This window comes from Lingula anatina, chromosome 3, assembly GCF_051362555.1.
Source record: "Lingula anatina isolate TDL-2025a chromosome 3, LinAna3.0, whole genome shotgun sequence".
Lineage (NCBI taxonomy): Eukaryota > Metazoa > Brachiopoda > Lingulata > Lingulida > Lingulidae > Lingula > Lingula anatina.
This window is the reverse complement of record NC_141769.1, coordinates 12,946,415-12,962,894: the sequence shown is the minus strand read 5'-3', so window position 1 is coordinate 12,962,894 and position 16,480 is coordinate 12,946,415. Positions and strand designations below refer to the sequence as shown.

The window sequence follows — 16,480 nt, the reverse complement described above, 5'->3', positions numbered from 1 at the left end:
CGCTCAGCATTAATTAGCTTAGCCTTGGAAAGCTCGCTGTCACCGTTAGGTTTGCCAACTGTCTCAGTTGCACCACGAGCACGAGGATGGATGTTTTGCTGTCTTTTCCAGTCTCACCGTTGCCTAATGTTTCTTAAAGCGCGTCTTATCTGCACAGTCAACAATGGGATGTCAGTGATCACGATGGAGAGGATAATGGACGTAAAGACGGCCACAGCGAAGGTAGCGTTGGGGATCACGACTGTCATGGGTGCCTCCAATGGAACGGTACGGGAGCCTCTTTTTCGGGGCACAACCTTGGTGATGGTTTCTGGAAAATGAATTATTCAGCGTGCTGATCGAGGAATGTAGCAGTGATCATAACCATGAGATTGTATACATGTATAATAAAAAGATGGGGAAACACACGTGTTGACATACCGGTAAGCAGAACAGACAAATATGCGATTCTAGGACAATTCCCCCCCGGACTATCCCCCCCCCGGACGATTCCCCCCAAGAAATATATTTATATACAAATATAAAGTAGAAAGTGTAAAGTTTAAAACATTTCATCTATTTTTTTAACATTTTAGTGTGATAATATAACTTCACCATGAAACAAATTATTTTATAACAAATTCCCTTTTCATTGAGCACAAGTACAGGAAGATTTATTAAGTATCTAATGGAAGTATAACCACATATCCTTCAGGTCAGGTAAAAGTGGGGTAAACAGATGAACAGGTAAACAGATATTTTATAAATATTTTAGTGTGGTGGGTGGTGGTCAAGCAATTAAAAGTGACAAATAGTCACAGGGATACCTGGATAAGCAAGAAAATCTGTTTACCCCACCTCTCCCTAGAGATGCACCTTGATTCAAGACTTACTGAATCAAGGGGGGGGGGGGAGAAATAAAGCAATTAAAAGTAACAGTTAATTCATCAAAGGGCTACCTGGATGAGTGAGATCATCTGTTTACCCCTCCTTTACCTGGAGATATATATATTCTTTGATCAGATTTTTAATAAAATGTTCTGTACTTCTATCTCGAAAATTTCATGTACTTGAACTCCAAGAAAATAAATTGTTCAATAGAATTAACATTATCTATCCTTGATTTGCATCATCACACTAAGAAATATTCAAAAATGGATGAAAAGAACTTTGAACTTTGTATTCTTTACTTTATATTTGTATATAAATATATATATTCTTCGGGGGGGAATCGTCCTGGGGGGGAATTGTCCGGGAGGGAATTGTCCGGGGGGAATAGTCCGGGGGGGAATGGTCCGGGGGGGAATTGTCCTGATACCCAAATATGCAAGTGCATGAAAACCAAAGCATCAGCATAAATACTACCTGTATATTAAAGAACATTAAATGAAGACATGGCGAAACAAAGTGATTTGAATTAAGTGATTTCTATCAATTTTGTTGCAATACTCACTTGAACAATCTGGTATATACTTAAGAGACCACATTCCATAAGCATTGCAACGTGATCTTCGGACAGTGCTGCCATCTACGAAGAAGCTGTCGTTTACACAAATGTAATCCACAGTCATATTGTACACGTATGTAGTAAAGTTATTCGTCACTAGTTGGCTCGTTACTTTTTCTAAAGGAGGAGGGCACACCGCAACTGGAATATTTTCAATTTTTAGTCGTTTCAACTTTGAAAAAGAAAGACTGCATTCGTTCATCAATCAATCTTGTTCAAATAACAGATTTCTGCATTAAGCTGAATAAACATATTTATTTGGGAAAAATACTCATGCATGAAATCACAGATTCTTCTTCGAATTTATATTACAGATGGGGGAGACGAACACTGCAGCTATCATATTTTGTACAAAGCGCAAATTTGTTCCTTACTTTTACACAGAGGCACATTGGTAATGTTCCAGCTCCCATTCTGAGTACATGTGGTAATCAGTTCATTGAAACCATCATCAAACCAGTATCCTAGCTGACATGTTATCTTTACCATGGACCCATATGTTACGTTACTGTTATCGATACTTGCATACTGAGGGACGGCCAGAACCGGGCAAGTCACAACTGGAGAGAGAGACAGAGAGTGACAGAAAAAATGAAATCAATTCGTGAATAATACCTTATGCATGTTAAGGTCATATTTAGTAGTATTTCCATAGGTGCTCGTAGGGCCACCGCAAAAGATGGCACGGTGTATAAATCTTGTGCATGCATTTTGTTGATCACGTTATCTACTGTTTGATATAATAGCTATGGACCTTTAAATTACCAAACCGAAGTTCTTATGTTTGTGCAATTGCGTGTTTGCTCTTACTGCTAGACGTCGATGTATTAGTAAATGAAACTGAAACTGACGTATTATTTTTATCATAAATGTTAACCTTTTCTTTGCAAGTTTAAATAGAAAGTGTGGATTTAGAAACACCAGATATTCAACAGGACCATACACTCACCCTCACAGGGCACATTGTTCAGCCAATCACCGTTGAAGCATTTGCTCGTTTTCTGCGCTGACAGGTCCGGGAACCGAAAGCCTGTATTGCACGTGTAAATTATGTCAACTACGTTCGCAGCATTTCCGTGTGTCACACCCTGTATTACTATCTCATTACCCCCGAGATGAGACAGTAAACAATTAGGTGGAAGAGTGACAGTGACATGTTCAGTTGTCTGGACGTCTGATGTTAATGCCAGATTTGTGCCTGTTGTTCGACCACCGGTTTGTGTCCTGGGATCCGTTGATATGTTTTGTGTGGATAATGTAGAGCTCAGTGATACGGGTGTGGTTTCCAAAGCTGATGTTGATGTTGTTGTAATTGCCGAGGCTTGGTCCGTAAGTGGCGTGGTTACCAAGGTGTGATCCGACGTTGACGTGTTTGCCCCAGTATCAGTGGTGGTTGCTGGTGGCGGTTCACCTGGAAAATAATATTCTATATTTACTACTCTTAAAGGAACATGATTCTAGACCTTGAATAAAAGACTATGTGTCTTCCCCTTATGAACATTCATTCTAGTAATATCATGCAACATTTTCGAAGTGTCATGTTCTTACAATTCTCTTTTCTTAAATCAAATATTGTCTTTGGTATTTCGATATTCTAAATTAAAATGCAAATCTAATTGTGTTAGTCGTATTTAAGTGTATTGTTAACAATTAAAGTGAATCAAAAAGTACCACCATGGGGTCAACTGACAAAAAGTTCAAATAAAAACTACACTATATATATATATATATATATATATATATATATATATAATAAATTATTCACTGAAATATAACTCCGCTACTTTCTGTACCTCTACATTCAAGCGGTGTTCCTGACCACGCGCCATTGTAACAGGTCCTAGTAAGAGACCCGTTTTGATATGTGTAACCATCTTGGCATGTGTACGTTGCTTGGGTCCCGCTTAGATGTTCGCCGTTGTCTGGTCTTTGATTAAAGCTGCTGCCGCAGGTAAACCGGCCAAAAGGACTAACAAACCACAAGTTAGCGTGGGGTACAGGACCCAAAGCGCCGCAGTGCCCTTAATTGAAAGATGATGATCAATAAAACACTGAACGTTACGATCGATCCTAATCTAAACGTAATAATGAGACTATTAATAGCATACCAATAGTCACCTTGCATATTTTGTAGTAATTCATATGGGATTTATTAAACCATAGCACAGGGTATTTGACTAGGCACAATGTAGGTTGAAGTAAGATGAGGCAGGCAAGTTCCAAAGCAATGTATATCTGAATTACGTACGTCAACGTCGAAGTTAACATTAAAGTAAAAATACCCATATAGTATCAATTTAACAACTGATAGGAAACCAATGGCGTACTTGCACAGATCGGCCGCGCCCCTGACCATGAGGCCGCCTCACATTTGCGACACAACTGCCCAGAGTCAAGATTATGGCCAGGTAGACAGGTGCCATAAGCTGTAGTGTCGATGGGGACGCTCCCGTTTATAGGAGACTCGTCGTATTCGTACTCTACATTCTTCCCAGGAGGTGGGATAACACAGCGATCTGAAACAGGGACGACAAAGTGAAATGCGACAGAACACCGTCGGTAATTGGGACACTCAAAACAAGAAGTTTTACTTATGTTATCAATCATATAAACCCGTCTTGTCAAAGCTACGCAAATGCACGCAAACATACAAAGCATTTCAATTTCTCGTACCGCTGCACGTGGGTGATATCCCTGTCCAATAGCCATTTTCACACTTCCTATAGGTATTTCCGCTGGTGCGGTAATACCCAGTGTGGCAGGAATAGTGAGCCTCGGTTCCGTTTATGAAGAAATCGGTGCTGTTGTCATCGTCATGGATAGGCCGGAACACTGTCAAATTTGCGTGCTCCACTAGCGGAAGTAATGAGCAGCGAGGCACTGCAAAACAAAGGTCGTACAGCCTTATCAAATGCAAAGAATAAAATTCGTATGAAGAAAAAGAGAAGTAAATTCTTTGCTTTCCTCCCCACTACAATTTTGGCGAATAAGTGAAAATGAAAGAATTGCGTAGTAAAGCTCAGGTGTGACTTGACTGCCTTTTGGAAATAGCCTAGCCGGGCGGAGAACCCTTATATATATATATATATATATATATATATATATATATTCTGACCCGTTTTGGGAAGATGATAAAAACAATTTACCTGTCCCTTCCATATGTTGTATTGTTGGCTATGTTGAATTGTTTCATTGACTTATTTTAATGATGTTTTGGTAGACACATGACATGAAATACCCAAGAAATATGCAAATAAATATTACATCGACCAGTAACCGTGACAATCAAAACCATATTATTTACTAACAATTGAAAAAAATGCCTTACCACCACAAACTGCTTCTGCTCCTGACCAGGTACCATTGTGACAGGTCCTGCTGGAGTTTCCTTCTTGCAGGACCAAACCTGGCCAACACGTGTATATTGCCATCGAACCAGATGGATAAAGTGTTCCACTGGCCATAGAGGTATCTGTATTAGGCATACAACCCATACCTGCAGGTACGGCAGTATTGACGAGAGCCAAAGACGATGTGGTCACATTCCTCGGGGCACTGCAGCATTCTGGAATATGAGTCTGATCGTTATGATATTAATAGAAATGCGGGGAATGGTTTCCATACTGTAAAACATCTGTGTTTATATATATAACTGAAAAACTCAAATTAATGCAACGCTTTTACGAGAGTCATTGCCCAATTACATGACGTCACATATTACACTAAAAAGTAACATAAAATATTTCTTTCTTTTGTTTTCATAATAAAAATCAACACGATTTAGGAGTTCTGAATTTCAATTGAAAATTTTACCAGGTCGACTTTGAGGAGACCACCAATGCTTAAAAAAATCCTCGCAATGTCTTTTAAATTCCTTCCCCACCTTTACAAACCGGAGCTGTCCCTGTAAATTCCCCTCCTAAGCACGTGTTGATTGTGTTCCCACCAAACAGATGATACCCAGGAAGGCAGGAATATTCAATGGTGGTCCCGTTTGATACAACCCTGGGCCTCCCAGGATACTCATACGTATGGATACAAGTACCTTAAATTATAATTACACCATATATGCATGTGCATTGGTACTTTATGCCTACCAGTAATACATAAGGCTACAGTAAAAATCTGATTTAGTTTAAGTATGAGATAATACACTGTCACCCGAGCGATATGGGAAAATATTTCTTAATGTCGGTGAATGAAAAGATAGTTAAGAAGTATATATAAAGACAGAACTGAAGAAAGGTAAAACAAAATTGTTAGTTACAAGACCAACGATGCTTTCGCGTTTCTTTACCTGGGATGCATTCTAGTCTGACAGAAGCGTCATACACCCAGGCCAAGCCGAAGTTAGGGATATTGTAAAACCAACCCGGCTCTATTGGAGGGTCACTTGTATTCTGGGATTTCTTGAGCGACACGTCTGAAACGTCGTTTACATTTTTGATGTACCATACTCCTTCCACAGCCATGAGGTACACATTGAAGCGATCCCGCTGCCGAAACCGTGGCGGCGAACTTATGCCTGGCTCTACTACGCGATCATATTGGTGTAAAAGCCGAGTAGTTCCTTGTAAGTTTAGGCCAGGGAAATCTCCGCTCAGAAAATACGTGTTGCAGACTGGTAAAATATATTAATAATAATTACAAGAAATTATAATATAAAGTATTTTCCTCTCAAGTTTTTTTAAAGGAGAATTGTTAAATTAAAATTAAAATTAAAATTCAGGAACATATAAACAACTTTTTAATTTCCATGCATTGTATGAAATGTCTTTTTTTTAAATTAAACTGACCTACCTTGACAAGAAGGCGCCTGCCCACTCCACAGGCCATTCTCACACGTTCTGTTCAATGTTCCCGCTGAATGTGCTCGCCCTTGGCTACACTGGTAACGAAGAACCGTTTCATGGGGATATCTTCCGCCTACCCAAACCGCTGAATTACATCCATCGAGCAGCGTGGAGAAATTCAGAAGGTTGTTATTCATGATAACGTTTGTGCCCGGTTCCGGTGGCAGGCAGGCTCCTGAAGTGTTATGATGGTGGAGTAGCAGTACAAGAATATAGGTAATGGGTACACATAAATATGTGGGGAAACACACCGCGGTAACGCTTGGATTGCGGGGTATATCGGTGGGTCATGCGGAAAATTGTAATATTGGAAAAAAAAATACAGGAAATTTGTCAAATCCGCGTGAAAACAGCAGTGCTACCGCATGACTACAACATATGCTATCTGTAATCAATATCTTTAAAATAGAATATAAAAGCAGAATACAATAATATGAAAATAGAATGTGAATATATGGTAACTAGTGATTGGGAAGTTACAATTTTAAGCTCTTTAGATCACTTGATATATATGCCAGCTAGATAAAGGCATCGGAAACTGAATATCTGTATATTCGAAAATACAAGTACATGTATACAACATGATCATCCCAGCACCCACGCCAACACGCACTGGAAGCTACTCACTATGACAAGCGGGTGGGTTTCCCGTCCAATACCCTCTTTCGCAACGTCTGCAGGCATCACCGCTCGAAAGAAAATACCCCTCTAAACAACGATACGAGGTAGTAACGCCCTCTGGCACTATCCCTCCGCCATAGTCTTCTTGTTGGCTATCCATATACAGCCAATCTGCATATAATATAGTATTTGTTCCATTTTCTGGTGGAGAGCAGTCTGAAAAATTTAATTCATAAAAAAGAACCGAAATTGAGATGGAAAGTATAATGGGTCGATTGTTATGGACCACCCTGTATACGCTTTATCCCTGATAGACTGTACTTTATAATTTTATAGCCTGGCAAATGTTAAAAAATGACTCGGATGGGGGATGGGGGCATAGGTATATAATTATAACATAATAAGGATAGAGAAAACCGAATATACAACATAAATACCAACAACAAATAAATAATGATTGGTTTGTTTTGGCCAAACGAATGATAAGAATGAATCACACACTTATCATGTAATAGGTGTGGCTTTACTTAACGGCAAAATCAACAAATTTCATCACATTAAGTATCGGCTTCAAGAGTCAAAATACTCAAGTTAGTTGATGGAGATATGCTAAGTGACGATATTTAAGGAATATATGGATAAGGGCTCATTCCCAATGCAACTATCGTTCTACGAGGATCGATCCAATTCCGCACGGATTCTTGCTTCAAATGCGATCAGTTTAACATATTTAAGCACCTCCTCTTTGAGTAGAATATAAAAAAGCTGGGGATTATACGAGTGCGTTGGAAACAAAAAGAGGCGTGTTTAATGATTCTATCTGATTGCATTCAGCGCGAGTCCCGGCAGAGTTGGATCGATCTACGTGGAACAACAGCTTCATTGGGAATGAGCTCTAAGTCTCTATACCTACTCGAGCAATTAAGTGGAGAACCCGTCCATGATCCATTGTGACACGTCCGATAGATGTCGCCAGAAGATGGGCGAGCTGTTCCATTACACTCGTTTCTCACTGACATGCCGCTCAACACCGATGTTCCGTTTTCCAGTGAAAACGTATTGGTGACCTGCCCGCACCCAGTGACCAGAGTCCACGAGACCATGGTTTCGGTCTCGACTACAGTGTGTGACGATACGCCTGAATTCAATCTAAGATCACACGTTTCTGGAATGAAGAGATAACGGTGAATTAATCCATGTTTTGATCATCATTCACCACAGTTCCAATGGGCAGCTAGGAATGGCTGCAAATACAGAGTGATATAAGGACGTCCTGCAAAATTATTAAAGATACATGTTCCATGCCTTTTTTACATGTGCCAGTAGCTTTTGGTCCGGTCTTTCACGTTTTTTTTTTTCAAATTGTTCGCTTAATCTTATTTCACTGGAAATGGATATGAAATTGAATGTTTAATGACTGATTCATCAACGAAATGGTAGCAGGAATATATCTACATTATCCTTGATTTTGTTTGACTTCAACCGAAAATAAAGGAATGAATCTTTCATTTCGCTTCGGTTCAAGGGTATCTCCAAATCTTTCATTGATCTTTTGTGAAAAAGCTTGCAAAGAATATTAACTGCTTAATATAAATAAGAATATTAGTTCTGACAACATACTATTTGTCGCCTGTCATACCTTTTACTCTTCGATTCACAGCAACAACAACAGAAAAAAGTCATTCACGTCCATAAGAATGATATATATTCACCTTCTTTTCTTGCTCAATATTGTTTTATGTGATATTGACCACGTGTAAAGAAATCAAAATGCTCAATGAGACAGAAACAGTGCTAAACTGAGCCTATATTTACATGTATTTTCAAAAAGACCTTGGCATAAATGAAATGGCGTCAATAAGCCTAGATTCCCCAGTTGAATTCAAATGAGATCGAAGTCACCCACTGTTTCAAACAAATATCACATGATGATAAAGCAATAGGAGTATCATCACTAAGTGAATCACGCGATGCACTGAAAAGAAATTTATTCCAAATTATGGATGGGTAATTGGTCAAGCATTAAATACCTATGCTACATAGCTGCTGGACAGCGATAAAATGTTTTACGGGTTTCCGATATCAGATAACTGAATGACTCAGTTTCAAGTTTGTGTTTTTGCACAACGCCAACAGAGAAATCTATAGGTACACTTTACAATGCAGATAGTTCTTATAAAACAAATTGACAGATCGGCAACGAGAGTTTATATAAATGACCGAGTGGTAAAATCGTGCACTTAGAATTGCAGGCGGTAAATTGACGTAGTGGAACACATTTCATTCCTTTTGTAAAGGACTTCGGTATACTGACACCAGGCCAATTAAATAACTGCCAAAACTTGGACGTCGTCACGTTCATGGTCACTTTCCTGGTTTACTCCAGCCTATTCGGACATTTCGTTACATTGTGTACCGTAACTCGGTAACCTCTATTTGGATACATCTGGAAATTGTTTCGAAAGTTAGTTTCGGTGATTACCACTGACATTGAGAAGAGTATTTCTCAGATTTTACGAGCTTCTCTGACACTATAGAACATTTACAAGATGTGCATTTGCAACATAGCCAAAAATAATTCACTCACTTTCACAAAAAGGAACGCCCCCTGACCACGTCCCGTTATCACAGTACTTGCAAAAGTCACTGGAGTCATCGCCAACGTGGTACGCGTCGTTGTTGCAGGCATAATGGACCGCAGTGCCGTGCGGATAAGTCGATGAATTGGTACCATTGTGGTGGACGTTAAGCCCATCTGGTGGGGCTGAACACGGTGCTGAAAGACAATATCGGACAGACCTCTGTTGGTCAATGACAAGTATTCTACGCCATACGGTAGGTGCCAAATTACTTTGCAACAAGGTACACTACTGATTGCACATAACACATATGAATGAACGTTTTTCGGTGTTTAACAATCGCATCTTAGTGGAAAGAACAAATCTACTATGGAAGCATTGTCCAGGTTAGAAGAAATCGCGCTTCAACAGCGTGGGTGTAATATGACATCCACATTTGTTGTTTTTTTTCTTTTGCACAAAAAAATTAATACCATGCATGATAAATTTGTATAGGCTTAAGTATTTGCAAAATAACCATTTTGGTTCAATTGCCTTTTCAACACGGCGCTTGTAGCAGCTGCCCCAATAAGATGCAATTAATTAGCATTTCTTTAACCATATATATGTATAATTATATGTACCCTGACAAATAGCAGGAAGTCCAGTCCACTGGCCGCTATCGTTACAAGTCCTGAACAAGTGACCCCTGATCAAAACAGCAGGTGTCACGCATTCAAAAGTAACCTGTTAACATAGAAATACATACCATTAAATCAATGAAGCATGGATGACTATTTATGTTCATACGGTATGTGCTTGATATATAGTTTAACTTTTACTGCATAAATAATGAATAGTTTACAAGAATTAGGACAAGGTTTATAGCAAGAAAAATGTTCGAAAAGATTAAGAGAATGGATGTTATGATTTATTTAGTAGTGTGATATCACAGAAGAGAAAAATATGCATATAATACTGAATTTCATTGCGATCAGTAATGCTGATGCCCCATTACATCGTAAGTTGAGTGCTAGGTTTATCTTCTTCTGTTTTGTTAAAACATTAAACAAAGCATGTTTGTTATGAACTGGCACAGAAAGGTCTTGAGTTACGACGGTTTCTACATTATTGCGCTCCGTGTTTATGGCGTACGAACGTGTCTCCCATAAACTAATACGCCATCTTTCCTTAGTTTTTTTTTCGATTAAGCTATGTTTACGCCCTACTGAGACTTTTCCACGACCGCTACGATCACGACATTATTTAAATCTCACGAGTTTCGGCCACTTTCAGTATCCGTCAATAATTTGTGTTTACAGCAACCTGGCATATTCAACCTAAACCCCGTTTATATCGTTCTTGCGGCCGCTTGGATAACACCATCGGTTTTCTCTCGCCTTTGGACACATAAACTCTGCATATCAGGTGTATAACAGATGGGAAAAATACCGAGAAAGTATCTTAGTTTAACTTGGTAACTTGATACCTGGTAATGGACACTTCATCTCCCTGGCAGAAGTCGAAACCAAGGCACATGAACAGGTTACATAATTTATATGGCAAATGGTGGGCATTTTGGTTTTTCTCAAAATGCCAAAGGACACATACTTGTTACTCGTCAGATGGGTATTACAGGAGTGCGTAAGCTGTGTAAACCACCGAAAAAGCTCAGCTTGGCAAAACATACACTTCTGTATACTACCCCCACCCCTATCAACATCAACAACAACAAAAAAATAGTTTTGACAATCAGACAACCTAGTATGAGGATGAAACACTGTGTGCCACCAGTGGTGAGAGAGAGGACCAAAATTCGTCCTCCCCCAAGCGGTCAAAAGTTCGGTATAAATGGAGCGTTACAGCTACATGCACCGTGCGGCGTAAATAAGCTAACACCTATGGTTGGGCGCTAGTTGCTGATTGCGACATTTCTACTTCAGTCCTACTTCTGCTTTTTTCTTGTCGCCGAAAAGTGTTTTTTCACAGTCTATGAATTTACTACTTTGTTCCCTAGCAGTAGGACAAGTGAGTGACAAGTGGATGTCGATATACAAAGGGTCTTGCTTTACCGCGCGTTGTACAGTGAAGGAGCGGAACTCCGTCGTAAGTTGAGGACCTCCCGTATCGACTTACGTTTGTTCCAGCGAGCAAGAGACCTCTTGGTAATCTGGTCAGCGCTGCGTTTATCACACCAACCGAAGGGTCACCACAAACAGCTGATAAAAACAAAACAAATAAATCAGAGATTACAAATACGTTGAGTAGAGTTAATTTCTGAAAAAAATTGATTAATTTCTACAACCTGCGCCTTAAAGTTAGAGCATATATCAACGACCTAAAACGTCATCCACATCTTTACCTTGCAATTGATCACTGCTCAGACAGATCATTACATGTCTCCGTAACGACAAGAAACGTTAATTATTCACACCACTCAACGGATCGTGTTGTAACATGACAGTTCAAAGACTGCAGATAGGTCGAATAAATGTGAATTATTTACACCGCCCAAAGACTGCGTTGTATCGTTGCCTTGATGTGACAAAAGATACAACTGTACAGTTCATGCTGAAAAGAACGGGCTCAATCGATCCTAATGTATAGATGACAGTTTTACCTAATCCCGCATTAAACCATATGTTAAATAACATCGATCAGAGACGAATACGATGTCTGTACTTCAAATTCAATACGTGTGTTTGTGTGTGTGTGTGTTTGTGTTTTGCATCCCTTTTTAAGCGATCTTATTATGGATTACCAAAACATGACGTACACAAAACATGCTATAAAAATATGAACTTCATAATATTAAAACATCGAAATTAGAGATTGCGCTCATAGATTTATTATGCGAGATGCACTGTGTAATAAATTTCAGAGGAGACACCGAATTAAATTAACTTGGTAAAAGCATTTGAGTACGGTGTTTTACTTACATTGGATATCAAAGAAAAAGCATCAAAATTGGGATCAAAGTATGTTTTGTCGGGTATCTTAATCTCTAAAGAGAGCACAGGGGTGCATATATTAATTTCGTACATCTGTCATCACATTTAAGAGTTTCACTCACCTATACATTTTGGTGGATGATTGGTCCACAGCGAATCCACGCATTGTCTTTGCAAGTGACCATCATAAAGAACATATCCACTCTTGCACCGGTAGGTAATGGTTTTGTCTTTCTTAAAATACCTGTAGAGACTCAACCCACTGTCGTTGAACACAGCGTTGTCAGATTCCCCGGGATTTGCACAATATCCTTTGGGAGTAAATGACAGGCTATACGGCCATTTGATGATTATACAAGGGTATCTTATACCGCTAGACTCTTGTCTAAACTACATAAACAGATGTCAACATTATCACACTATAGGCAAGCACACGCGCAAATTGCAATATATCTGCTTTCTTAACAAAACCCAGGAACGTACATTGTTAACAGTGCAAATAGGAACAAATCACATGAATTTTTCAGCCAGAAAACCAACGCGACCCTGCATTCACTGTATTGTGCTTTCCAAAGTAGATAACAGTGCCCAAAGATTCCCAGCTGTAAATGGGGAAATACACCCGCTGCCTCAGTTGTTTATGTCCACATACATACAACAGCGCGCCAACAAACTTAAAAATCAACAGCATTTTAAAGTTAACGAAACTAACGCGATGAACCAAGAATTCAGGACCTAACACAATAACACTGTTATATAAAGATGAACGAATGACTGCAGTTTTCTCGCGTTACAACCACACAGCGGTGTTAATTAAGGTTTCTATGCAATATATAAGCACTGTACCTTCCGCCTGCTCACACACCCAGCGCGCTAATGGACCATTACAGCCGACGTCTGCGTAACGCGGGGTAGAACCGGAGAAATGCAGCGTTACACAATCTTCAATGGGGATATCGTCCGGTTCGTTGGATTCCCAATCACTGGTGATTAAAAAAGCAATAAAACAGATAATGATAAATACAAAATAAAGAAAGAAAGAAGACATAAGTGACTAAATGAATTCACCAATTACCATTTTCGATATTTGTTCCATATATCCGTTGGAATTCCAAAGCCAAACCCGCCAATACAGTGTAAAACTCACGACGTCTACTGTCGATCAGGTAAAAGAAATTTTGGAACGTGAAAACCAGGGTCACAAAAATTTTGAACAAGATGCTCACAGGAATTTCTCTGGCCATTCTGTGCACATTTATGTACTATGAGAATTATACCACAAAAGTGACGCCGAGAAAGCTTTATTACTAGTTATAGTATACTCTGCGTTAAAGAAATCAGTATCAGATTTCATTATATCCGCCGTCCAATATACTATTAGTATAAGCATACATAGAGACGTACCTGGCACTGAAAGTATAGGGGGTTCCGTCCATCCATACCCAATGACCTATCACAGCTTTGTCGTTTAATCCTAAATGCCACCTTTCTGTCGAAATACTTCTAATTTTATTAATGACAAAGTCCTACAAAAAAGTGAAAAATGAAAACAATGCAGATGTTTTAGCAACTGTTTCGCAATAGTCACTACGAACGGAAATCATTTATCAAGAACTATTATTTATATTTTCCTTTGTTTAATAAGGTGAGCATATAATGCCAGAAGCGATTTGCCTTCTTTTTGTTGAATAAAACTTGATTAAAACATTTATCACCAAGACCCAAGAATCACGGTCGTGCGTAGAAACGTCCCTTGTATGTATGAGTGGTGCTTATGTTAATGCAACAATACTAAGGAGGCATCGTGTTTGACGCACGATTTAAATAATATTGTAGAATCAAATATAGCGGACATCAAAATATTTAGCTTTTTAACCTTTATCTGCTTTTGTACTCCTTAGAATATCTCAATGAAAGAAACAGGCGATGAGGCTGAGTCCTTAAGGCATAAAATCAGGCTAATGGTCACGCCGTCCTCTGGAAGTTATGACAGTTTGGGCTTTGTAAACATTGTGGTCTCCCTTTTCTCCTTTTTGTGCCATTCGCTTATTCAACAGGTTTATAGATTGTAAAACAATCAGCAATCGGTGATAAAGTGGAAACTGATGGTATTTCTAGGAATTTTCCTAGCCATATAAATGTCTAATGCGTGCATGGTATGCCTTAAAACCATCTTTGTATTTTAATTCCCTTTGTCCACCAAACCCACAAAAACAATATCAAATTTCACATGAGGGTTTTCTATTCGGATCAATCCACAATATTTTCCTTTTCTTTAACTTTCGGCTTTGCCCTTACTCAGGGGTCGCCACAGCGGATAGTACGCCTCCTCTTACAGCGGTCCTGTGTTTGGTCCTCCAGTACTCTCACCTCCTGCATGTCTTCTTTGATAACATCCATGGACATTTTCTTCGACCTCCCTCGTTTTCTCTTTCCTGGTGGTTTCATTGTCAGCATTCTTTGCTCCTTATACAGCGTGTTTCTTACCTCTGCCTGAAGCCCATGCCAGCTCACCTCCACATCCTTGCTTTTTCACCTTTTTCTCCTTCACCTTCTCATTTCTCATTCTTATTTCCCGTGTTTTTACACAGTGAGAAACGTACCGTTTATCTCAGCAACTCCCATCTTATTTTCTTGCTTTTCCGTTGTTTGATATGTTCATAATAGTTTTTTAAATCCACAGATGGAGAAGCGACGGACAAACGTCATCGTACGTGACCAACGAACTTGTAAACATTCGACCAATTTAAACTGTCAGTCAGTTTACACCTGCGTGAGCCGTATACTCAAAACACTTGTCCATCAACCGTGCAAGCCGTCATTACTTTTGGAGTCTGACTTACCTTTTCAGCAACAGTATTCAGTGAAACAAGGTCTGCTGCATCGTATTCACATTGTTGCTGAGCGTTGTTCCAGTTTATTTTGAAAATAAGCTCAAACCGGTAGCAGCTACCATTCGTCGATTCGTATTGCGCTCCTGAACATGCAACAGCCACTGGAGTTTGAAAAAAAAATCGTTTTTTATTTGTTTATTTGTACAACAGATCACTTAAATGCTGTATTTACATGAGTTGTAATAATACGTTTTTCTTCTTTGAAATATTCCTTTCTGTGAAGGGCTACGCTCTATTGCACTCCTCCTGTTTTCTCAATTTTACGACTAGGATAGATAAATAGATAGGTAGATAATTTATTCCAACGTGAGCAGAAAATACAAAAAAATTTACAAACCCAGAATATACTTAAAATATAAACAGTCAACATGGCCTGAATACATGCTTATGCTTACATGTATTATACTCTCTAGGTTCAGAATTTGTATTACCTTACTTTGACCGTTCGTCAAAAATATCATTATATTAACATAAGGTAATTTTTCAACACATTTCCCCTGCCTTATTACAACGTCACTGTAATTGCATTGTAGTACTAGTCGTTTCTAGTGACTTTCCAAACTTATCGACAATACTCTATTTGATAAATCAAAACTTATTTTAGACAGGGGTACAGAGACTTAGCAAATTTCATTGACTAAATAGAAAACTTCGCCACAATATGATTTATCATTAATTTCACCTTAAAACCATCGGGTGGCGATGAATATAATATCTTAACATTTAATGCGACAAGTTAAGTGTATCTAACTTGAAATTTCCAAGGGCTGGACTATGAATGCCTGCCAACTATTTAAAAAAACCATTTAATCAAGCACGTTATGCTCTGCAAATGTTTGTGAAAAAGGCAATTAAAGCAATGGCACATGTGTTAACTATATACTACCTACCTTGATTATAATTGAAAAGGAACAAGACACCTGTGAATGTCCCGATAGTTGTCGGCATCACCATAATTTTGCTGAAAAACATGTACCCAAATATACATATATTTAAATATTTAGTTAAAAACATTCAACCGATTATCTATTAACTAAAACAACTAGCTGATAACGATTTGAAATATAACTCATCCAAGTGCAGGTAGGCCATCCCCTCGTTGTTTAACAAACGGGGT

At 38.9% G+C, this 16,480-nt stretch overlaps 2 protein-coding genes across 2 annotated transcripts; both read right to left on the bottom strand.

Moving 5' to 3' along the window:
• Positions 1 to 84: 84 nt before the first annotated feature.
• LOC106158962 (sushi, von Willebrand factor type A, EGF and pentraxin domain-containing protein 1-like) lies at positions 85 to 7,170 on the bottom strand. Its single transcript, XM_087009573.1, has 12 exons — positions 6,967 to 7,170; positions 6,287 to 6,514; positions 5,784 to 6,107; positions 5,370 to 5,531; positions 4,815 to 5,051; positions 4,160 to 4,366; positions 3,814 to 4,002; positions 3,280 to 3,507; positions 2,436 to 2,897; positions 1,861 to 2,046; positions 1,433 to 1,627; positions 85 to 310 (listed from the first exon to the last, which is right to left on the bottom strand). Exons 1-12 carry the CDS (start codon positions 7,118 to 7,120, stop codon positions 114 to 116), a joined length of 2,769 nt encoding a protein of 922 aa, XP_086865699.1. The 5' UTR covers positions 7,121 to 7,170; the 3' UTR covers positions 85 to 113.
• A 620-nt stretch (positions 7,171 to 7,790) lies between these two features.
• Positions 7,791 to 10,019, bottom strand: LOC147762922 (uncharacterized). The gene is made up of 3 exons (XM_087007949.1): positions 10,013 to 10,019; positions 9,548 to 9,736; positions 7,791 to 8,125 (listed from the first exon to the last, which is right to left on the bottom strand). Exons 1-3 carry the CDS (start codon positions 10,017 to 10,019, stop codon positions 7,791 to 7,793), a joined length of 531 nt encoding a protein of 176 aa, XP_086864075.1.
• Between the last annotated feature and the right edge of the window lie 6,461 nt (positions 10,020 to 16,480).

What these genes read in the sequence shown, in the direction of transcription:
- LOC147762922 (XM_087007949.1), bottom strand. An exon ending in GGGCGTTCCTTTTTGTGAAA is followed by an intron (nt 8,126 to 9,547) that starts GTGAGTGAATTA and finishes TCTTCATTCCAG; the next exon opens with AAACGTGTGATCTTAGATTG.
- LOC106158962 (XM_087009573.1), bottom strand. Translation starts at nt 7,120, where the DNA reads ATGGATAGCCAACAAGAAGACTATGGCGGAGGGATAGTGCCAGAGGGC. An exon ending in GCAGGCGCCTTCTTGTCAAG is followed by an intron (nt 6,108 to 6,286) that starts GTAGGTCAGTTT and finishes ATATTTTACCAG; the next exon opens with TCTGCAACACGTATTTTCTG. An exon ending in AGCAGAAGCAGTTTGTGGTG is followed by an intron (nt 4,367 to 4,814) that starts GTAAGGCATTTT and finishes TTTGTTTTGCAG; the next exon opens with TGCCTCGCTGCTCATTACTT.